Below are 23464 nucleotides of genomic sequence, written 5' to 3' on the forward strand. Positions count from 1 at the left end.
TGTGGCCTGCATGGGATCATGGATGTGCATCCATGAGACTAGTTTGCTCTTGCGTTATATACTACGATGCAATAGCTTTAGGAGGCTGCTCATTGAATATGCTATTTATGTATCTTGCCAACTCACGATCAACAACTCTCCCACCCCGAGATGTATTGAAGTAGGGAGCGCGTAACAGTAGTTCCGAGTCCGCGTTTGTCTCAACTTTCAGCACACAAGCCCATGATAAATGTCAGGGTTGTCGGTCCGAAAATATCAACCTCACTGACACAAGGCTCATCACAGTTTGCATCTCCATACAATACATCGCCTATCAGGGTTGGGACCATAATCTGAGTCTACCGGGCGGTTTTGGGAATCCAACCCGGCGTTTCGGCCCCACAAATCACACGCTGCACCGTCCGGTGTCCGGCGAGTAACATATCCTTCAAGCCTGCCAGCCTCCACTGGTGCTGACATTACGGCTCAATTTGCCTGCTTGGATTGTATATATGAAATAGCTCAAAAATTGGGTAGTTACCTCATATAGTTTCAGCTACAACACGCCCCAGCACTTCCACAACATTGATGTAAAATGACTGGACAGTTCCGTCTTGGCTATTCTCAATGGTTTCTCCCAAGCATGTGAGCGTCGCGTTTGAATACTGTGAGCCCATCAAGTGCGCAACCCAATCATGTACCTTACTGACCAATGCTTTCTGGAATGTTTCGGATCCCATACCATCTTTATACATTTTCCATATCGGGCGCCACATCGCAAGCTCAGTCAGTATGACACCCAAGCTGTAGATATCGAATGCTCTCTGATATCCCTCGCCAGGCGTTCCTTGCGCTTTTGGATGTCTATAAACATTGAACCTGGCGCTTTGTTCAGGCTTCTCTGATGATTCATCAACGCTGTCGGGCCTGGAAAACTCAAAGCCTACGATGTAAGGTCGAGACCAAATAGGCCGCCCACTGGCTGAGATAGGAAACAATACGTTGTGACTTCGTATGCTTTTATGAAGCCACGACACTCCGTGAATGACCGAAAGCGACAGTGCAAGTGCATAAGCAGCATTGTATCGATCTTCCAATGTCGGCAGGTTGTCTGGACTTGGCGTGTCCAGTAGCGCTTTCAGCGAAACCATCTGGGCTTCGATCGAAGACGAAGTGCTCTCGGGGGGTAAACGGAATACGAATCCGTATGCGTTCCGTTGCGGGTCATCAAAGAATCCAAGGCACTTCATCGTTAGAAGTTCCACTGGCTTGGTTTCGGAGTTAAGAAGATGAGAGATGTTGAGAATTCTGCCAGTGAGAGCGATGCCTTTCTGGCCCTGCCAGCTAGCGTCGTACGTTTTCCATTCGATGATGACGGACTCCATCCCATCAAGAATTCCGAAGCTTCGCAAGCCAGCTGATATATCATCATTTCGCTTGACTTGAATCCGCGATCCCTTGATGGCAAGGTTCTTTGTTGATCTTTGGTGCATGAAATTGCGGATACGGTTGTTGAGGTCTTCTTCGAGCTCAGTGTTGAGATTCCGAAAACTGATAGCCTTTTGCAGTATCGAGGATTCAACAATTGATGTAGGGCCTGCGAGCTGTAACTTTGAAGTTTCAGTGCTTGGAAGCGTTTCCGCGGTTCCCATGTCGTCGGTAATATCCTCGATGGAAAGGATGACTTGCGATGCCTCAGTGTTCGGGATTCGGGGTGGAAGGAGTCGGTAAAGACCACCCAGCAGAGATTCAAGTTGGTCCAAAGTCTTCTGGCTGTCTAAGGCTTTGCTGCTTGCCCATACCATCCGATTCGCAGTAGCAATCATTCCTGTTTTCATCTTCTCATTCTGTGATGTAGCATGCAGGAGGGGTTCGAGATCCTGCAGCAAGGAGTGAGTCGCGTTCAACGTCTCGATGATTGCAAGCTCGTGAAGTTTAACCAAACTTTGCCTCCTGGCATTTTGGGTCTGGCGTAGAGTGACTGGAAATATGAGCCAGTCCCGCTGCCACTGTTCCAAGAGGGCATGTTGCAACAGGAGTTTTGCGCGAAGGATGTTCAAATGGCTGTCGAGACCGCGCATAGCTCGCCACATCCCGTACAGCTTATTGCAAGACGACAGCACATCGAGAATACCGCTGAAGGCCCCAATACCGAGGCCCGCAACGCCAATCTGGAATTCAGTGGACATTGTGAGGAGTATTGTGCTTGAGGGAAAATGTGATTTCCTCAAAGATTGTGGCGCGTCCGTATATGCACAAGTTGTCAGGGGTCATCCTTCGCTTGGCCTATCGGATCATGCGTTCTTCAATCACAGAGATCATATGACGTGTTTGTGTTCAGCTCGGGTGGTGCGGGGCCAGGAGCTGAAAACCACCTGCAGGCTGCCGTTCCCCAGCTGCACTTTATGAACCGCTGTCATTTTCCGGTGCTCAACCAAGCACTCTGGCTAACCAAACTATTGCAGACTACGAAGTATGGACTTTTCCCAGAGTGGTCTTCCGACATTTCGGCAGAAAGCACCCGTTCCAAGCCCCATAGATGACTCGATCGTCGGGAGCAATGCGGACAATATTGGTGGAAGCTCGAGATGCCCTCACTTTGCTGGATTTCTGAGTGTTTGCCTCAGTGGAGACACCGATCTGGGCCTACACCCATTCATCACCAATATTCTCCCCACATTTGAAGATGTAACAATCGGTGGCGGGTCTTTCGATGTCAGAAAAGTCAAAACTTCATCATTCTTGAGCGGCCTGGGGGAGGGCATTCTTAAAGGGCGGGACTTCGTCATTGTCAAGCATCCCAAAGCCAGCTTCGCAACAGCACAAGGCGACGGCGGTGCATTCGCGGACGCGGCCACTGAGCTGCAGATTCTACGCCACCCGCCTTTGAAAGGACACGACAATATCATTGAACTGTTGGCTGTCATGTATCATGACACTGGGGAGCCCTTGCCCGGCGTACCACGCATAATGCCCGCTCTGGTCCTTGAATATGCAGAGCACGGAAGCCTGAAAACGTTCCAGGAACAGGGCGGCGGTTCATCATTTGTTGACCAAATTCAAATTGCTATCGACACTGCTCAAGGCCTCAAGGCGCTGCATGACTGCGGTATTATTCACGGCGACGTGAAGCCTTCCAACCTTCTGGTCTGCAGGCACGAGACCAGGAGCTTCATCGTCAAACTTTCCGATTTTGGATTTTCACTCTCCAGTGGTGATACCCATATTATCGGACACTCGGAGTTCTTCTGTGCTCCTGAGTCATACGGAGAGAACATTCGTCCGCCCTACTTAGAGCAGCTGGATATTTACTGCTATGGCCTCACTTTGCTCACCATCTTCGAATCAGGTTCGGCCTTCTATGACAGCTTTCCCACTGAAGGACTCGAGGATAATCTAAGAAAGATGAAGTCCTCGGGTATCATGTCAACCTTCATCCCCTTGCGCGTACTCAATAGCCATCAAAATGATGATCTACCTCTGATGATACTCTGTAAAATATGGCGCTACAGTTTGCAAGCATCTCCCAGCAGACGATTTCAATCCATGGATCGGATCTTGAGTCTACTTGAAGTTTTGAGACATGCAGCAAGCTCTCTCGAATCTGCCCCTTCGGATTCTGGGGATGGTCCCCCGGTACAACGAGCACTCGACTCACTTCAGGAGCTCACTTCCAAGACTCCTATCATCCAGGGGACACCGGCGGATGTGTTTTCTACCGTTTGCCACAGGCTCGCGGAAGGAGTTATCGGAAACCTCCAGCCGGGCTCTGGATCGGTTAGAATGCCGGCAATTGATGCTAAGAAACTCCACGATACTACTGCACAGGTAGTCCAGATTCTTCTCCTCATAAACAAAACAGCTATGCAGGGCGATAGCTTTGGGAATTCTCTCTATAATCTCATTGAGAAGCGGGTTATGGGTGGCCTTGTTAAGGCATGCGGTGGAGCCCGAGATCAACAAGAGAGCACTGAGGTTTCTGTCAAGTCTTTCGTCTCGTTCTTAGTCGACCTGACAGGCCTGACACCCGACCCAGGTTCTATTTCAGAGCAAGAGTCGGCGGTAAGCTCCCAGCAACTAATGTAAGCCGAGTAACCAAGGGAGCATAAGCAGAAACTACCTAATGTTAAGAGCAAACAGGGTCCATGACAAACTCAACTTTCGACGTGGCTTAGACTTCATTCCCGATGTAAGTGCCCAGTGTCTACTTTGTCACCAAGTTAGACTGGTATGCTGAAGCGTTCCAAGCTGCGAAATACTGCCGGTATTTACCAAAAGATGCCCAAGCGCATCCAGAAAGACCTCGTTCAGAGCTTGGAGTCCATCTGCTCCACCTCCACCAACGACAAGCTAAGAGCTGCTGCTGCATTCAGCATTGCTGTTGCTCACGTCAATGGTGTTGGAGTTCGTTTCGACATTAATACGGCTAATGACTTCCTACTCCGTGCCGCGAAATGGGGCCACGAGCAAGCACAGACAACGCTCATCAACATTTTCGACCATCAAGGACCCCCAGATGCTACGGTACCTTTGGGCCTGTGGGTCGATTGGCTCAAAAGAACCGCTGAATTAGGCAGTGACACGGCACTCGAAAAGCTGAAAGCGGCATCAGCTTCGTCTTGGAGATCAGCTCAGGAAGTAAGCCAGACGAGGCGTTTGGAATCCGAGGGCTTTGGTCTCCTTCAGTCACAGCAGGCAGTCGTTGACGGGCAATGTGAGGGACAGCTTTCCACATCGCAGTCACTGGTATTGGCCATAATCCACGAAAGGGGCGACATGGTGGAAGAACTCATCCGCAACAATCCCCAGTTGCTCAACCAGCCAGTCTCGCAAGCTGGTGAAAGCCCACTGCTAGTTGCATGTAGACTTGCCCGAGTGGATATCGTCAAGCTGCTGGTCAACAAGCAAGTAGATGCCAGCATAGGAGACACCTCGGGTATCTGTCCGTTGCATTGGCTCTGTGTTTTTCCCGATTCCGACACAGGCCCTATAGCGCACCTGCTGCACAAGCAAGGTGGAAATCCGAACGCACTTGCAGTTACGTATGTGCGGGATGAGTACTTGAAAAATTTCCAACCTCGACCTGCCAATGCCACGAAAGAATGGACTCCGTTGCACTGGGCAGTCGCAGCGAAGAATCTGGCAGCAGTTGATGCACTGCTAGCTGTTGGTTCAGACCCTCTGTTCCGTGCAGATTGCAAGGTCAGCAACTCGGTGCCATTGAATTCCTTGCAGATGGCATCTTACATGTGTCATTCGGCGATTCTCTGTCGGATTCTACAAAGCCCAGGGGCCAGTGAAGGAGTGTTAGACACGGTACCGATGGTCCAAGGAAAGGAGGTAGTCATTCGACCCCTCTTTGGGCCTTTACAAGGAAGTTCCCGTTGGTCACGGCTCCTACGACACGGTCTAAATTTTGAGGATGAGACGAGAGACACTATTTCTCTACTTGTCGGCCACGGAGCTCCCACGGATGCTGTTTTGGAAGTAGGCAGCACCAAAATGCCCGCTGTTTATGCTGTTGCATTTCATCAATGTGCAGCTGACGTTATGCTTGCTGGTCTGGATTGTGGATTTGATGCGGAGATCGATGTTGGTTTTGGTGGAGAAACTGCTCTTTTTATGGCCATCAATCATCGTGATCACGAAATGGTCAAAGCACTGCTGGACGGCGGAGCCAGTACGACAATTCTAGGTCGCTGGGGAGACAGTTCTCTGGTGAGGACCGCCAAGGAGTCAGACGATATTTGCACCGTACGCAGCATCTTGGAAACGGGAGTTCCCATTGACGGTACCTCGCAATCCCTGGACAGGACACCATTCGAGACGGCCGTTTACTCCGGTAACTTGACGGTAGCTCGGTATCTATACGATCAAGGTGCTGAGAACCACAGGGTGGCCCGTAGTCATAGGACATTCCTAGGGTGGTTGATCCGTATGCAAACCAGGAATGCGGCAGAAAGGATCAAGTTCCTCTTGAACCTACCCGATAAAGGGGGCTCAGACGGATTCCGAATTGCTTTCTCTCCCGAGGAACCAGCTTCAGCTTTGCACCTAGCCTTGTGTAGTATTACCGAGGCTGGCTTTCCACACAAGCATCACGACATGTCTGACATAATACTCGCCCAGTTGCTTGAGAAATATGATGCTCCACACCAAGTCAACGATGTTTTCTCTCCTCTTGCGATGACTCCGATTTATATGGCTAGTTTGGTGGGAGCATATAAGTCAGTCAAACGGCTTTTGGAAGCAGGCGCCGATCCTCTGATACGAAACAGTGATGGAGTCTCTGCTCTGGACGTCGCCAAGCAAAGGTACTTTCGGCCAGAAACAACCTTCTTGCTAAAGCAGCACCGGGACAACCATGCTCAAGTGGGAGAAATTGCTAGGCATCTCAAATTGGTTAACGAGAACACGGTTGAGCTCATTGCCGTGCTTGTGTCTTACGGGGCAATAGGAACTCCGGGTCAATTTCCAGACTGGTTCTGCGGGGAAGCTAGGCTTGTCACTGTCGAGCTATTAATACCTAGACTCGTTGGATCGGAGTCTCATGAGAATTACGACCAAGATATTGGGACTTTCATCCAGGCCGTTGGGAAGCTTGACATAGCAGAAACATCACACGAGAAGTGAATGGGGGTCAATCGCCTGTGGTAGAGCGACTACTTTTCCTGTGCCTATATCTCACTGTCGTCGTCGGCATCGCTACTATCTTTATCGTCGCTACTATGGTCTTCGATAAGGTAGGGGTACTTAAGAACACAGGAAATAGCCGCGCAGACACAGTAAAAGTAGGTAGCCTTGTCAATCAAGGGCCGAGGCATGACGAGGACCCTATCAATTATGGGTTTATTTCGCATTGTCAGCAAGGATGCGACGGTATTTGCGTTGTTCCTACAAAGTCTGTATTCAACCCAAGCAGTAGTTAGTAAAATGATTAGGAAAAAATCTTTCATTCGGCCTAATGCGACGTCGTTTTGTTGCCTTGGCCAATTTCTGTGAACGATCTTCGGTAGGTTCGGCAATCGGTTTACGGGGTTGATTTGGAGCTGCTGCGGGGGTTAAGAGAACTCAAGCACGATGTTCCCTGAAACTCGGCAGTACAACTCCTAGAAGAGTCATAGTTCGCGCGACATTCACATCTTCAAACTCAGATAACATATCTGTGGTGAGGACAACAGGATGCAACGGCTCTTCTCGTTGAGCACGCATGTGAAGAGTTCGGCCGAAGTGGGGGCTTCCGAAGTTCCGCGGTAGCACGGACACGGCGGTCCATAGCACGGGCGGCAGTCCGGCACCTACAACAGGTGTCGAGACAGGCCAGGCAATATCGGGGAGGTAAGAAGGCCGCACCCATGTCTCGTCACCTTGCGCCATGATGGCGTGCGAATCCGCGCCCCAATACGATCGGGCATTCTCTGTGCTGGCCCTCCCAAACTTACATTCTTGAAACAATATTGCGCCATTCGAGACACACCTCACGGGACTTAATCGAAGAGCTGTTGTATCCACATTCTTATCAATCAACAGACGTCCGTGGACATGTGTCGTTTGCCGATGACCCTCCCTTGGATCACTTTGCTGCCGTGCGCGTAAGCTTTCCACGAGGCCGCATTGCACATCCTTGTCGCCTACACTCCAGTTGTCTCATTCTTCAGACGGCATGATAACCCGCCCGACTCCAACCATGTGCTGCCGCTAGCGATATCATTTCGATAACAGGGTGTGAATCTCGCCGTTACGCATGTTCAGTTCTTCGCCAACAAATTATTCTTCACGATTGTCTCGAAGGAACAACTCCTAGCAACTATTCTGGCTCGCGTTCCCCAGTTCCCTATGATGAGTGCCCTCGACGACCCCGAGCTGCGGCCTCTGCTGTCGATAACGCCGCCTCCTCCATCGCCTGTCTCGTCAGCTAGCGCTCCAAAGAACTCGGTTTCGTCGGGGAAGCCCTCGATTTCGGAGGCAGAACTCGCAACGGGAAACACACACCCATCGAGATCAATTGAAGACGATGTCCTCCCGGAAGCTTCGACTCTCGGACGCACGCTCACCTGGCAGAGCGCCTACATTCTGGTGATCTCAAGGGTGATCGGAAGCGGCATATTTGCCACTCCAGGTGCAATCCTCCGATCTGTGGGCAGTCCTGGTCTGTCTCTTTTACTTTGGCTCGTCGGAGCCCTCATCGCAGCCTGTGGGCTGATGATATCCTTGGAGTTTGGGTCGATGCTACCACGGTCCGGCGGGGATAAGGTCTACTTGGAATTCACTTATCGTCGACCGCGGTTTTTGGCATCAACCCTCGTCGCTATTCACGTCGTCCTCCTAGGATTTACCGCCAGTAACTGTATTGTCTTCAGCGAATATCTTTTGTTTGCTTTGGGAGGTGACAATCCAAGCGGTTTACTTCGCAAAGCGCTCGCCGTTGGGCTTCTTACGACGGTCACCTTCATTCACGGATGTGTACCTCGACTAGGGATCAAGCTTCAGAACTTCTTGGGCTGGGTGAAGGTGGGCCTCGTCGTGTTCATGATTGTCTGTGGGTTCTATGTTGTGCTCTTTGCGCCATCGACAGAATCGGCTCAAACGACGATGCCGATCATCTCCTGGGAGAACCTGTGGGAAGGCACGAATTGGAACTGGGGTATTATATCCACCTCAATGTTCAAAGTGTTCTACTCTTACGCTGGTCTCGACAACGCCAACCTTGTTCTCAACGAGGTGAAAGACCCAGTTCGCACGCTGCGGTCTGTGACTGTGGCGGCATTGACGACGGCTTGTGGAATGTACCTACTCATCAACGTAGCGTACTTTCTCGTTGTTCCCATTGATGAAATCAAGCAAAGCGGCGAGTTGATTGCAGCGTTGTTCTTTGAACGGATATTTGGGCAAGGTGTTGGCCGAACTATCTTACCACTTGCTGTTGCACTGAGTGCTGGAGGAAATGTTCTTGTGGTCGCATTCGCTCAGGTTAGGACGATCGACTGAAACTGTTGATGATTGCTAACTATTATTAGGCTCGACTGAAGCAAGAGATTGCTCGGCAAGGATTCCTCCCCTTCTCCGATATTCTTTCATCCACAAAGCCGTTCAACTCACCTTTAGGTGGTCTCTTGGTTCACTATATCCCGTCATTCCTGGTCATTGCGCTTCCTCCCTCTGGTGAAGTCTACTCCTTCATTCTAGAGGTTGAGGGTTATCCAGGCCAGTTTATGGCATTGGCAGTGGGAGGCGGCATTCTATGGTTAAGGTTCAAGCGACCCGATCTCAAGAGACCATTCAAGGCTTGGGTTCCGGCTGTGATTCTGAGAATCAGTCTGAGTCTGGCTCTGCTAGCCGCACCATTCTTTCCACCCAAAGTTAAGCCGTCTAACGGCTTATTCTACGCAACATACGCGATCGTTGGCGTCAGCATGTTCGTACCTACCTTACACCCCTACTCTATGTGACGAACTGCTGATCAACTTCAAGCTTGGGTGCCGGCGTGGTTTACTGGTACGTCTGGACCATTTTGGTCCCGCATTGGAGAGGCTACAGGATTGAAGAGAAGGAAGAGGTGCTTGGCGATGGGACAGCGATTACCAAACTTGTTCATACTTCAATAGACTGAAAACTAGATGTGTGAAGCCGTACTGGCGTTCAAAGCCGTTGAGTTGGAGTTATCATGTACATTATTCTATTAATAAGAACTATTTCACGCGCGCCTTGATATTCGAAACCCCTGTATCGTCCAAACGGATACTCAATTTATTTCACAGCCTACATTACTCTGTGGATAAAGTATCTTCGACAGATAGCCGCGCCTTACCTCTCAGCGAGGATGAGCAAGATCATTATTATTAATCACTCGGATGATTGCTCCGTCTTCTGTGTCGTACGACGCATCTGCTACCCCGGCGGACTAATCCACTGGCCTCCTTTGAGCCTCGGGCTGATTTGAAATCGCTTCAAGATCACGTGTAACCGGTATCTGTGTCTACCCGGTACACCTGGAACATGTGCGGAGAAATTGGTAATGAACGTAGATCATTTTCGTTGGGCGGCTTATGAATCCAAAGACACTAATTGTCGGACGAGAATTGCGTGCTTGCGGGGACCATGTAGATCTGGGGTATATATTCACACCAGACCCCTGCTTCTGCCAGATGTTGTGCCTTTGCACCAGCCTCAGGATTCATCAGATATTCATTCCCATATCCACTGTATTTGGATCTACCAGCCCAATGGCCACGACCGTTATTCAACATCTTGCCCATTCCGAGGGTCCACCATATTTTGGTTCGACACAAAATCAACCAACCCAGAGCATCACATCACCACTTGCATTGAAGAGAGACGTGCTTGCAGAGGTGCACTACCACAAAGAAAACGAGGACGGCTCGCCGCCGCATCCCACTTATGTTGATAAGCCTGAGACTTACAACAGACCGTTCGAGACTCATCAAGTCAAGATCCGTGATGTGTCTGGGGATGAAGAGAAGTACACTCTGGACCAGCATGGCTTTCAGATCCATCGTCACCAATCCGCTGAGAAACACTTCCTCGACGACGCCCAGATCAAGTCGGGATATTATAAGGAGGTAGAACAGCTGTTGAAGAGCGTGTACGGGTTTCCCCTTGTAATAGCGGCGTCTGGAAGCCCGGAAAGAGATTGGCTGACAACTTACATAGAACTGGAGCAAATCGCATCTTCATCTTCGATCACACCATTCGCCGACAGCCGCCCAGTGCCGCAACCCAGGATCGGGTCTCCCGCGGCCCCGTTCAGAGGGTTCACATCGATCAGTCGTACAAGGCCGCGCTCTCCCGTGTGCCCCACCATCTGCCGGAGGATGCCGAAGAGTTGCTCAAGGGCCGGGTGCAGATCATCAACGTCTGGCGACCCATCAAAACGGTCCTGCGAGACCCACTTGCCGTCGCCGAGGCCGGCTCCGTGTCAGACTCGGATTTGGTTGTGACGGATCTCATCTATCCTAACCGGCGTGGAGAGACTTATCAAGTCAAGCATCGGGCTGAACACCAGTGGTATTACAAAGCAGGCCTCACGCCGGAGGAAGTTATCTTGATCAAGTGCTTCGATACCAAGACGGATGGGAGGGCGCGAAGAGTGCCCCACACGGCATTTGTTGATCCCACTGCTGGACCAGATGCACCGCCGCGAGAGAGCATTGAAGTTCGAGCTCTTGTTTTTCATCCTGATGACCACGAGTAAATGTCTTCGATACATCAATCTTTTTACAGACTGCCAGTAGCAAACGGTTTCTATCCAGATCAATGGTCGCCCATATGATTCTCCGTCTCGGTGACTTGTTGAGGTCCACAGCTTCGAGACCCTCTCAATTCTCCCAGCATCCGATGGAAGTGCAGATTGGTTGCAAGCTTCCTCGATGTTCCTTCTCATCCTATGTGCAAGACCCTGCAGTCTGACATATCGATTGCGCGTAATCATTAGGAGCATGTCACTGCACCGTTGCGTCAAAAACTGAGGCCGCTGAGGTGCGTTTTGGTCAGTCGTCCCGCAAGGGACGCAAAGCCATTGAGTCGCGAGAAACGGACCGCAGCCTTTGCCTTCACATTCAAGCCCGCTTTCGAGTCAGAATAGCATGGCGGGACGTGCTCCTTCAGGCAACAAAATAAAAAGGCATGTCTTGATGGAGCGAGCGGCTGGACCACGTTTTAAAGCCGCTTAGTCGTTAGAGCGATGATCAACGGTTAGAGCAAACCCGAAATCATAAAGTTCTGACCATTAGACTAGCGTCGCGTTGATGCCGCTTCCGCTTGCAACCGTGCCCTTTCAGCCACCAGTCTGTGAACGGTCCGGCTTTCAGCCCTGAGGCGCCAGGAATCCTTTCTCAAAGTCATGCTCCTATCATGTTGGAAATTGCGGAAATTGACAGTCTAGAATGCGCATGGTGTCTACGAAAGGATTGGGCCCATCAGCACTAGACTTGGCAAGCTAGAGCTTAAAATTTGATGGCGCGAGAAACGCCCTGAAGTCGCCGCACATGAGACCCTTCACTTGTTCTCAAACCACCATTTCAAGCCAAGAATCACTCTAGTAAATCCACCATAGAAAGCACTTCTGACAAGTGGCTTGCGTGGGGTGAACAACATAGCCCCTCGAATAAGCCGCAATGAGCTGCTGCCTTGCAGATGTGCTGCAAATAGAGGGGAACTGAAAAGTGTTGGATAACCCACTATCTTGCACGAACTTGATTCTGGTGATTTGAAATACCTTCGTATCTTTGTTGAATTCACCGGGGCTGCAGGAAAATATGAATTCAAATCCGCGAGACAGCTTCCCGCCGAGCTACCGGAAACCAGTCCCAGGAAGCCAACAGGAGCAATTTCAATCAATGCCTCAACCATTTCCGCCTGGGTCATCTTCATCGAGCCTGCCGGGCACAAATCACAATCCTGAGATGCTTCCTCAAATTGAGTCCATCGCCACACAAGACTCACCGACCAAAACATGGGCCGATACCAAAGCGTACCAGCCTATCCCCGGGGCTCGGGAGATTGAAAGCTTAGAAGCATTTCCAACGAATTCGGAGGCGATTCAACAGCAAGTTCCACCAGTTGTTAAGACTCATCACAGACGCCGACTATTTTGGTGGGCTCTTCGATATGCCCTCATTTCTGCTGTTATCTTCGTGGCACTTCTTGTCCCCACAATTGTGTTGAGCAACGACGCCGAGTTTGCCGATGACAGCACCATTGAGAGCATTCAAGCGAAACAGTACAGCAATCTTGTGTTCTACATCTGCTTGTGGTTGATGGTTACATGGATAGCAGCCGTGGGTTCAGACCTCATTGGTCTTGGATTTCCGTATCTGTTCAGGTTCATTGCCAGGTATGTTGGTTAGTGTTAATATCTAATCGGCCAAATCTTAACCAATGTAGATACACGAATCCCTCGCACCAAAAGTACTGGAGGATTTTCAAGTTCATGCGGCGACCGATAGCCTTCCTCGGCACAACACTGGTTACCTATATCTTCTTCGCAGCGGTATGTCAATTCACTAACTGCATACCAGCCCTGGTTCAAACGTATTGGCTAACATTTGTCTTGTTGCAGTGCATTGTCGACAACAATCTTTTGGCAGTCAACATCAACAAGCCGGCAGACGCTTTCTGGTGGGATGACGTCGTTGCCGATGTCTTCCAGCAATTAATTCTTTGGGTCTGCTTCTACTTCATCGAGAAGATCTTCATCACTTACATCACGATTCACTACCATTATCGAGGCGACAACGTGAAACTCACCCGGACAAGAGAGTTGCAAAACGCGTTGATCACACTATACGACGCTTCTGTTTATCTTCACCCTCCTCATCGAACCTTATTCGCCCGAGAAGACATGCTCATTCGAAACGCCAAAGGCGACGCCCATGCTTCTGGCCGAACGAGGGTCAGCAGCTACCTTGCTCGGATGGGTATCGACGGCTACAAGATGATGAGTCTGTTTGGCAATTTCATATCAGACGATCCTAATGCACATTGGCTTCGACCTGCAAGTACCTACGCAGTTATCGAGCGGTCATGGGCTAGTCCGGTCTCAGCTGAAGCGTTGGCAAGACGCATATGGCTGCCACTTGTGGCAGAGGGCAAATCAGGTCTCACTGCTAACGACATCATCGACGTCCTTGGCCCTTACCGAAAAGAAGAGGCCATTCGCATATTCAAGACTGTGAACGAAAACAACAGCCCCGACATTCGAATTGAGGAGTTCATTGGCATAGTCACCGAAGGTGGGAAAACTCGACATAACATCTATCGCAACATGACCAACATGGACCACTGCATCAACACATTCGACTGGTTTCTCCTGCTTATTCTTGCAGCTGTCATGATATTCTTTATCAGTGAGTATCGTGCCCAATATTCCACGTGGTCATAGGCTTACACTGGTCAAAGTGGTCGCATATGTGCCGGCTATCAAACAGATTCAGACAATTCTCTCCAGTCTGGCGATCGGACTATCTTTTGCGGTCGGCCGGACGTTCCATCATCTTTTGGTGGGGATCGTGTTCGTCTTCTTTGATCATCCCTACGACGTGGGAGACGTTGTCAACGTCTACAATCCTGGTTCTACTGTTGGAACTCAGTGCGTCGTCAAACGCCAGTCCCTGTTGTACACGGTCTTTAGGCGGCTCGACAACGGTTGTGATCTGCAAATTTCCAATGACCGACTTTCTCAAAAGCGCATTGAGAACTTCTCGAGGTCAGGCATTAATCGACAAGGAATCTCAATGTTTGTGGATTTCAGGACCGGCTTCAAGGATATTATACGCCTACGCACTATTATGGAGGAATTTCTCAGCAACAATTCACGAGACTTCGTTCCGGACAGCTTGGGCCTCAATGTCGTCAGCCTCCATGAACTCAATAAGATGGAGCTTCGACTGGCGTTCACTCATCGTAACAACTGGTCCGACGACAAACTTCGCTCTCAACGTAGCAATAGGTTTCACTGTGCGTTGGTGGCAGCGTGCAGGGCTATTCCGTTATCAAAGCCTGGAGGAATGCTTCCTTCAGCGGGTGAGAATGGTAACCCGATGTACACTGTGCAGCTTAATACGACTACGGAGCTTGGGGAGAACATCAAGAAAGAGAAGGACCGCAGACAAGGTTTGCGATGGGACGATGTGAAAAGTGAATCACACGGGAGTATCGATCCTGCTATGAGCGAAGAGGAAGCTACTCGGTCTCGCTTGGCAGCGGAAGCTGAGAAAATGAGATTGGCCAAAGTGGCGGAAGAGGAGGCCTTCTTAAAGCTAGCACGATTGCCCATGCCTTCAACAGAAGCTGGGGTCAGTTCCGCTGTCGATGTTCCTGGATCCGCGACTGGGCTACGACAAACAAGGGCTGGTAAATGATCCGCGCCCTCGAGGAATAGCGAAATACGGGATATCGGATGAGGGGACAGACGGCCCTTCTCATAGAATATGTATCGAATCAAGATAATGACCTTTCTGACCCTCCTGCTCTACGACTTCAGAGATAACTCTTTACCACCGAATCCAGACGGGCTCTTTCTTCTAAGCTAAGTTCACGTCGGGCAGGGCCCCCTCGGCTCCCATCTCCCTCAAAAACATCTGGTCGATCCTTGTATTCCATTCTGAATCGCCACTTTGAGGACAGATTCGCAGGCAACGTTCTCTTCAGCCCTAGTGACATGTATTTTCCCAGGACAGGGAGGAACTTGAAAGCACTGCGAGCAACCGCCGTTAGTACAACCAATTTGTTCCATTTTGCATCATGATCCCAACTTACTGTCCACTTCCTGCTCCTCCCACAAACAGATTTTGGTAGTCAGGGTGATAGTCCATGATAAAGTCCCCTGATGGAGTGTCGGTGTACCAGCACATGGTCACCTTTTCAAAAGGGCGATCGGCAAGTTCCGGCAGTATCTCGCGAAGTCCGTTTCGGAGCCTTTCTTCTCCCTCGGAAGGACAGAAGTTGGGGCGCTCGCGACTTGGATACACCCGGGGTGTAGAGATGTTTGCCTCGATTAACGCTTCCCCCTTGCTAGGAGTACGAGTGTAACCCCATCCGTGCACCGCCATCTTCAGAGTTTTTGTATCTGCGTGTGGAGGAAAGTTGAACCAGCCGGTGTTGAAATTCGCATAGATAGGCAACTTCTTATACCTTTGCACTTCCGTGTCGGAAAGAGGAGTGTACGCTATCACCTGCGCTGTCGCCAGTGTTGAGTTATACATCGGAACTAGGTTAGACGACCAAGCGCCCGCGGCTAAGACAAAGTGATCGCCTTGGATTGACATGCTTCCGAGTGTCTGGACTGATCGAATCTTGTTCGCTGAGTCCGTATCAAAACCAACGACGGTTCCAGCTGGGCCCGAGATGAATGAAACGCCTAGTTCAAGACACTCATCTCGAAGCTGGATGATTGCCTTTGTGGCGTCTGCCCATCCTGCTGCGTCGTTGTAGTAGCCCTTGAATCCTGGCTCAGCAAGCTTGCCGGAAAGAATTGGAAATGCTCTCTTCGCGGTTGCAGCATCATCAAGCTTGGTCCACGCCAAGCCCTTGTTGCTCAGTTGCCTGGTCGTCCTGTCGATCCAAGATTCATCTCCGCCGGTCATGCTACCCGTCAGTATGTATGACGAGGGATGAAAGATGTCTTTGAACTTTGGATCTTTGCTCCATTTGAGGTAGGCCTCGTGTGAAACATTCAAATAGTCTTCATCGGCGTAATCGAACCGTATGACGCGAGAGATGTCGCAGCTCGATCCGTCTGGAACCTGCTAAACTATCAGCCACCGCCCTGCGTCGAGAACGTTGACGGAATTCCATACAGGTGGCATATGCCTGTCAACCACCACAACATTCTTGAATCCCTCAATGGCAAGTTGTACAGCCGTTGACAAACCAAATACGCCGGCGCCGATGATCACGACTTTGCTATCCTTGTCCATACTTGCGGTGGGCGAAAAGGACGGTTGACGCAGGCACCGTATCGCAGCTGTCAGATTTCAGGTAAGCTTCGCAAGAGTTGACAAGGTCTCCCACAGTTTTCCCAGGTTCGTCAGATGCTGCCTGACCCGGCTGACAGCAGCCGGTATCGGCGGATCGGAGCTCCACAAAAGAGATTTTCCTCCGGATCGATCTCCACATTGCCGGATCTCCAAGCGGAGCCTTTGCCCACGCTTTATGTGCACGTGACTCGGATTACCGGATTTGTAGCTGACCAGTGATGATTGACAATTAATTGAACGGCTGTTCGGAGAGTCAATCCTTAGGATGATTTGATCCTATGCCTCTTTACATCTTTGGTCTGATTTTCGTCCTGGGTGATAATCCATGCGGTGCTGTCCTGTTAGAGCTTGTCTTCCCACGGACTTTTTTTACGCATGTTGTTAATCTAGGATAATCCAGAAAACAACCGTGGCTTACCACAGGCTGAATACTTCAAGAACAAGTCTTTCAACTGACATCTAAATTGATTATGAGGCGCTTACAAAAGGCCGTGAGGATTTCCTAATGCTAAAGGATGGACTGAGCAAATTAGCTTCGTCTCTTTGACTACTCGAAGTGGATGCACAAGTGTTGTTTTCTATGTCTTTGATTTCTACACGATGTCATCTCCTACAAGCCAACTCTTTGGCGTTTGTGTACTTTTTGACGGGGATATGGTATCATCTCCTCCAACCTTTGACCCGGTATTTTGAGGGGCGGACCTACTAACCCAAGCCAAACCGTGTGCCGTTTCCCTTTCTTCCTGTATTGAGTCTCTCCTATTAACCACATCAGACAGACTTCGTAGCCCTGGAGTTCCACCTAGATCCTTAAGTGAGATCTGTGGGGCTTTGCTCCCAAAAACACTTTCATCCTGTGGCGTCGGAAACCCTTCTCTCGTTTGACGAGATTCCCGGTCGGCAGATGACTTCCACGATATTGGCGTGAAAAGTAGTGTCGATATTAGATTGTTGTTTGCGCGTCTTTGCCCTCTTCCTGCCAGTACAGTCCTAAAACGGGATCGTCCATTGCTCTGCATTTGCCCACTTGGCCCACTGCCGCTGTTCTGGGAGGACTTTGCCTCGCGCCGTGATTGGAGATAAGCCCTAACTTTAGGCCTTACTATCTGGGTATGATAGCTATGTATTGCTGGAAGACTTGTGACGAGGAAAGACATGGCAAGTTCGACAAGAGACCAAAGCAAGGCTGGCTCGAAGTCCCAAAAAGGGTTGGGTGAGTATGCAACGTTGATATATTGCATGCGAAAGCAACTTGCGCCAGTGATCAGGAGGCCAAGGATGAACATGATAGAGACTCCTATCTTGTCCTTTCTCGGTAGTTGCGTTTTTAGCAAGGGTGGTATGGGAAGAATAATCATAACGATGTCTTGAAATATGGAAGCCCCCGCCGCGACAAACACCGCCGCCGTCAAGTTGAGACATTTGGTGGTGTGAATCAGATATTCTGTGTTCCATGCCTCCCAGAAATATCCAATGGGCCAGCATTCGACGATGGATCCGCCAACAAGGGCAGCCGTGGTGCCGGCGACGAAGATGATAAAGGCGTATGTGATTCTTTTGAAGCGTCGGCCGGGGAAGATTCGCAAGTACAAAAATAAGATGGAAATCTTCGTAAGTCCCAGCTGCAGTAGGTAGAGCGGTTCTTGGACGAAAAAGAGCTATGGTGGGTTAGGATAAGCAAGCGTCGTGTATCGGGTAGACTTGCCTTCAGGCCCAGCATAATCTTGTCCCACTCCAAGTTCCAAGTGTCACGACCGAAGGCATTGTCATCCACTAGCAGCATGGTTAGAACCTGCTTGCGAATGGCGATATTATCAAGCATACTCAACTGACTGATGACCAGCTCGGGAATGTAAATTATCTACCACATGTTAGTTCTCCGTCTTCTGCTGTCGATTCGAAAGAATATGCTTGCCGCTACTGCCATCATTACGTAGTCGTCCCACCCGTATCGTAATCGTGTAGCCCAGCGAGCGTAAAACCGAAACAAAACCAGAAACCACGCGGCTATCTCTAGCGAACGAAGTCCGTAGAGCATTTCTACTTGCGAGCGAACGGGGTCGTGACAGTAATCCGCCTTGGCCTTCTGCGTAGCTGTTGTGTAGCGCATAAGTACGAGGGAATGGCGTTAGGAAAGGAAGAGGGATGTTGTCCTGCTCACCGATTCCTTCTCGTGGAGTGCATCCCGACAAGATGCATTTCTCCACTTGCTTGTAGAACCCTTGGTCGTTGCAGACGCATGTTGTGTTGTCGATAGTCTGGCAGGGCGATAGGACAACCTCTCGAGATATGCAGTCCAACTGACAACATCAGCAAAGAAACCACGGTTGTATAGCTTGAGAACGTACAGCGCACGGAGCGAAGACGGGAGACGTGCCATTCGTATTGCTTGAGCCATTCGTCGGCTGCGAACCGTTCACCGGCAACGGCGCTGGCGGCTCAGTCGCATTCTGGGCCAAGGCAACACCACAGAGAAACCAGATACAGAGTGTCTGGAACCTCAACTCCATCATCAACGTCAGGCGGAAGTGCTGAAGGAGCAAGCATTGGACGTATGCGACTACGGCCCGCCCACGTGGCGACGACGAACCATTTAGCTATTGTTTTGGTGGGCAGAAATAAAGGATTGGGCTCAAATGGAATAGCTCTAGAAGACTGGAGTCAATACATGTCGCCTGAATACTGGCCTATCAAGTACCCCGCCTAGATATGAGGGAGGTGAGAACGAAGAGCCATCCCGGCCCAATCGCCGTCATACAAACCCGAGAGTTGCGCCAATCTTCGGCCGACGGCACCTACAAGTTTGAAAATGGCGTGGTAATGCAAGGCTCGGGCCTCCGGGCACAAGCGCAGGGACTTCAGCTGCCTTACGGAGCTCTCGTACTCGCCCGCACGCGCAGCAGAGTTGAACCCTATGTTTCATGCTTTCTGGCGGGCACGCTCCAGACTGGCCCGGCTGCCGGTGGGAGTTTCTCCCATTGGGCTTCCCCCACAAGGTTTCCGCAAGAGTTGCAAAATCATTCAGATGGCTTTCCGGGCCGGCAAAATTTACCTGTTGGTTCTTCGTTTTTTTGATTCACGGACGAAAGTGCGAACCCGAGCATCAAACAGTTGGAGCGTCATTGGCTCTAGTTCGGCAAAGTTTCGAGTTACTTCAGTCAAAAGGGGGAATTGATCCACCAACAATCCAGAAGTGATATCGTAAAATTCTCGCGTTATTCTCGAAGCCATTACTTACTTGCTCATGCTGATTTTGGACATGGCATCAAATTGGTTGCCTGTATGCTAAGCTGATCTATGCGGTCTTTGTGCAGTACATTGGCCGGTGGAATTCACTGCATAGTATTGTCAACAGATGAACATCTGAGTGTCCGGAGATGCACCCAAGCTGGAGTTGGCAACGCATGGCAATATTCGGCGTTCTCGCTTAAACAGTGGCGATTCAAATGCCATCCATGGATAATGTTTCCTTTTCTCATTGTGATAAGCAGCCATCGCCTAGCAGTTCTTTTGGTTTGAAAGATTCCTAGGCCACCACCACCAAAGGGCGTTGAAACAGCACGCAAGTGCTGATATAACCGCACAGTCGCGACTAATCTCAAAGTACGGCTCGTTTGGGTCCTGAGTCGTGTGGCTTGGGGCGAATCCTGGACGGCCACTTAAAAGACCGGACGTTCAGCGGTGTTGAGTTGGAAGAAGGTTGATACTTCCGCATTTCCAGCACCAAATCATGCGTTTCTAACCAAAGTCCGAGTCTCGTATCGCCGAATCCAATTATATCCTACGGCACATCATAAGCCCGTTGATTTTAATGTTCCCTTATCAACTTTCAGGTGCGGTCATGGAAGTTCATCTATTATGTCAGATTTCTTTATATACACCTCAATTGAAACTCGTTTTAGATTCTCCTGTCCGACCTAACGCGCTTCTCTCCCCAGGAACCTCTAGTCCTGTGCTTGAAGCGTCATAGTCAGCAGAGTTGGGGACCTATATCTGTGCAAGAAACAGTTTCAATTGAGTGTAAAGTGGACTGTGTCAGCCAGGCCACAGAGATGGATGATAATACCTTGTCCAAGTTCACATGCCATACCGATATTGATACTTCTTTCTTTCACACTGGTACTTGTTTTGGTACTCATTCTGCAATGACGATATTCTCATTACGATCCTGCAACCTTCCTCACCCACTCTCGTACTACTATTACAAGACACTCCTCTCAGGGTATTGACGATATAAATGAATGAACATCTGCAAGTCAGACGGTAAAACATCTTTCTTTCTCGTGGTATAACAAATCCTCCTCGCACCTGCGCCCCCTCACGCTTTTTTCATGCCATACATCCTGCTTAGATGTTCATGTATGCGGCCATACCACCGAACAGCGCAGCAGCGCCAACAGCGGCGGTCCTCATGGGCGCGGCCTGGGTGCTGCTGGTGGTGGTCTGGACAGCGCCGCCGCCGTTGCCAGCGCCAGTTTCGGTGGCAACAGGTGGGGTGGTGGAGGGAGCCTCAACGCCGCTAGTAAAGGGGTTGCTTCCGTCAGTGGCGGTGCTAGCGCCAGAGTAGGCAGGGGCACGAGTCGAAGCAGAGGTATCGGGCTGGACAGAGGTGTTGTTGGGGTTCAAGACACTATTCACACGTTAGTCTTCCATACAGTCTCATTGTGATACATGGATGTTTGACTTACCCGTCAATGACATGGACAACACCGTTCTCAACCAGGATGTTAGGGACGACGACCTTGGCCTCGTTGACGTAGACAGTCTCGTTGATGACCCTGACAGTAACGTTACCGCCGCCGAGGGTAGTCAGAGAAGTGTTGGTGATCTGGGGGCTGTACAGGACCGAGCCGACGACGTGGTACGACAGGATCTGGGCAAGCTCAGCGGAGGCAATGCTGCCGGCCAAGCTTCCAATAGCAGCGAAGGCCGCGTTGTTCGGGACGAAGATAGTGAGGTCCTTGGCGGCAGCAAGGGTGCTTGTGACGTTCGCGGCGCGGATGGCACCGACGGCAGCGGTCAAGTTGGCCTGCTGCAGAGTGGTGTTGATGGATCCCGGGACGGAGAGGACCTTGTCGATGATGTGGACGGTGCCGGCGGTGAAGTTCAGGTTGCCTTGCGAGACGGTGGAGTTCTCACGAAGGGCAGTGAAGAAGGTGACGTTGCCGCCGACAGTCTGGGCCTGCACGCGCTGGCCGCCGGTGATGTTGGTGTAAGTCTCGTTCTGGAGCAGGGTAGGGATGAACTGTGGCTGCTCGGTGAAGGCAGAGGCGTAGTACGTGCCGTTCAGGACGTGGTAGCTGAGGATAGCCGCGACCAAGCCCGGGTCTGCGGCAACAGCCTGCATAACAGCGGGAGCCTTGAGGAACTCCTCGAGAGCAGCGTTGGACGGAGCGAGGATGGTGATGTTCTGGGCCTGAGCGAGACCCTGCAGGATGGCAGGCTGTTGGCCAAGGAGCCCAATGAGCGTCGACAGAGTCGAGTTCTGAGAGGTAAGGACCTCGGTGAGGTTCGACTGCTGGGCAAAGGCCGTGCCGGCCAGAGCCAGGAGAGAGAGGTTCTTGATCTGCATTGTGTGTTGATGTCGACAGACGTGCTGCTTTGTGTATGGCTGTGTAAAGAAGGTGTTGCTGTTCCACTCAAATCCTAAACTTGTCGAGCTGGTTGTCGCAAAGAGGGAGAACGGAGGGGCAAGAGCACACTCTTTAAAGAAACATGTCTCCCTCACTCCTTGGCGCGACCAACCGGTGAAGAGTCATGACAAACACTTTCTCGAAACCGAGAGGGGAGCCAATACCCATCGCGCTGGGCCGGAAGAATCAAGCTTGTTGCCCGGCGGCCCCCAAACACAGGCTACTTCGTCGGCAACCCCAGACAAGGGTCTTGGTCGACATCACGACGGCGCCAGGGATTGAGACCGAACACGCCTTGGGTGGGAAGGGGGTGGAGAAGTCCTCCCTAGCTTTGCGCGACAACAACGACGCTTGCTGCGCTGGGCAGGCTTGGGTACGGGATCGCCAACAAAGTGCCAAGTCGATCGTGGGAAAGTGCAAGTAGCTGGGGGCGCCGGTGGTACGGGGGTACGGCGAGAGTGAGTGTGTTGGCCCCGTGATGATCGGATCGAATCCCGGGGAACGGTTGCCTGATTCGCCGGTGGTGACACGGTCTAGCCGGTACCTTATGTCTCTTAAACCTACAAGCTACTATGGAGCCCCTGAGAACACTTCGATAGAGCTTGATTCTACAGGGAAAGCTCCATCTGAACATGCAAATCTGGGACGAAGCCATTGCCGCGGAATTGGGCATTCCCGGAGCTGTCATCGCAAAAGAGCACCAAACGAAGAGCGGAATGCAAAGTATTGCATCGCCGCCGGGAACGTAGTAGACGCAAGACGCAACAGGCCATTGGCATCGCACCATGTCTTGGGAGCTGCGTAAGCTTGTCATCCCGTTGGGCACAGCTTCTCGCAGACGAGTGAGGGCAAAAAAGTCAATGTCGTCAGGATAGTCCGCCTAGCGCCGTTTGGGGACGGGATTGGCTCCGACGGCGCCGGCGACGAGCTGTGCTGGCGCGCTTCCCAATGCTACCTGGCAACATTGGCGAATTAGTCATGTATTATTCGTAAAGCCCAAAGGGTGTCTTTTCCTGCATGCTAAGCCTCATATCATTACTGAGAGTCTCATGCACCTTGCTGTTGCTGATTGCCGTACACTGGGGATGGATACAATCGTGGTGTCTTGGTGTCGTATCTCATTTGCCCGGGCAGCAGAGCAGAAGAGATGAAGGGGGTCGGGGCAGGGTATCGACTGCAGACTTCTTCCCCGCATCCAACAGCCCGCATCCCACACCAGATGCAGGGCCATTCGGGCCATTCCCGCTGTCCCCTGAGTTCGCTTCGACCAGTCAATGTCTAGCATGTCTTAAATGTCTCGAGTCTGTGGAAGCTGCGAAAGCTCGCCAATGAGGGGAGATCCTTGCTAGCTCCCCA

General features: G+C 50.9%; 5 protein-coding genes across 5 annotated transcripts; 3 read left to right on the forward strand and 2 right to left on the reverse strand.

The window, feature by feature from the left end:
• Positions 1–2454: 2454 nt before the first annotated feature.
• Positions 2455–9589, forward strand: MUP1-6 (High-affinity methionine permease; the record flags this gene model as incomplete). Its single annotated transcript, XM_036639532.1, has 7 exons — positions 2455–4061; positions 4120–4168; positions 4228–4921; positions 7510–7571; positions 7702–8949; positions 8997–9394; positions 9451–9589. 7 exons carry the CDS (start codon positions 2455–2457, stop codon positions 9587–9589), a joined length of 4197 nt encoding a protein of 1398 aa, XP_036494021.1.
• A 613-nt stretch (positions 9590–10202) lies between these two features.
• On the forward strand, positions 10203–11191 carry asaB-5 (Hydroxylase/desaturase asaB; the record flags this gene model as incomplete). The annotated part of the gene is made up of 2 exons (XM_036639533.1): positions 10203–10582; positions 10651–11191. The coding sequence occupies 2 exons, from the start codon at positions 10203–10205 to the stop codon at positions 11189–11191; spliced, it is 921 nt and encodes a 306-aa protein (XP_036494016.1).
• Positions 11192–12401: 1210 nt separating this feature from the next.
• On the forward strand, positions 12402–14858 carry msy2 (Mechanosensitive ion channel protein Msy2; the record flags this gene model as incomplete). Its single annotated transcript, XM_036639534.1, has 4 exons — positions 12402–12832; positions 12883–12988; positions 13058–13844; positions 13897–14858. 4 exons carry the CDS (start codon positions 12402–12404, stop codon positions 14856–14858), a joined length of 2286 nt encoding a protein of 761 aa, XP_036494015.1.
• Positions 14859–15251: 393 nt separating this feature from the next.
• CGCS363_v007686 (L-pipecolate oxidase) lies at positions 15252–16415 on the reverse strand (the record flags this gene model as incomplete). The annotated part of the gene is made up of 2 exons (XM_036639535.1): positions 15252–16241; positions 16296–16415. 2 exons carry the CDS (start codon positions 16413–16415, stop codon positions 15252–15254), a joined length of 1110 nt encoding a protein of 369 aa, XP_036494018.1.
• A 4407-nt stretch (positions 16416–20822) lies between these two features.
• On the reverse strand, positions 20823–22047 carry CGCS363_v007687 (Fasciclin-like arabinogalactan protein; the record flags this gene model as incomplete). The annotated part of the gene is made up of 2 exons (XM_036639536.1): positions 20823–21105; positions 21164–22047. 2 exons carry the CDS (start codon positions 22045–22047, stop codon positions 20823–20825), a joined length of 1167 nt encoding a protein of 388 aa, XP_036494017.1.
• Positions 22048–23464: the final 1417 nt, after the last annotated feature.

Source organism: Colletotrichum siamense, assembly GCF_013390195.1.
Source record: "Colletotrichum siamense strain Cg363 chromosome Unknown KSG_Cg363_contig05, whole genome shotgun sequence".
NCBI classification, from domain to species: domain Eukaryota; kingdom Fungi; phylum Ascomycota; class Sordariomycetes; order Glomerellales; family Glomerellaceae; genus Colletotrichum; species Colletotrichum siamense.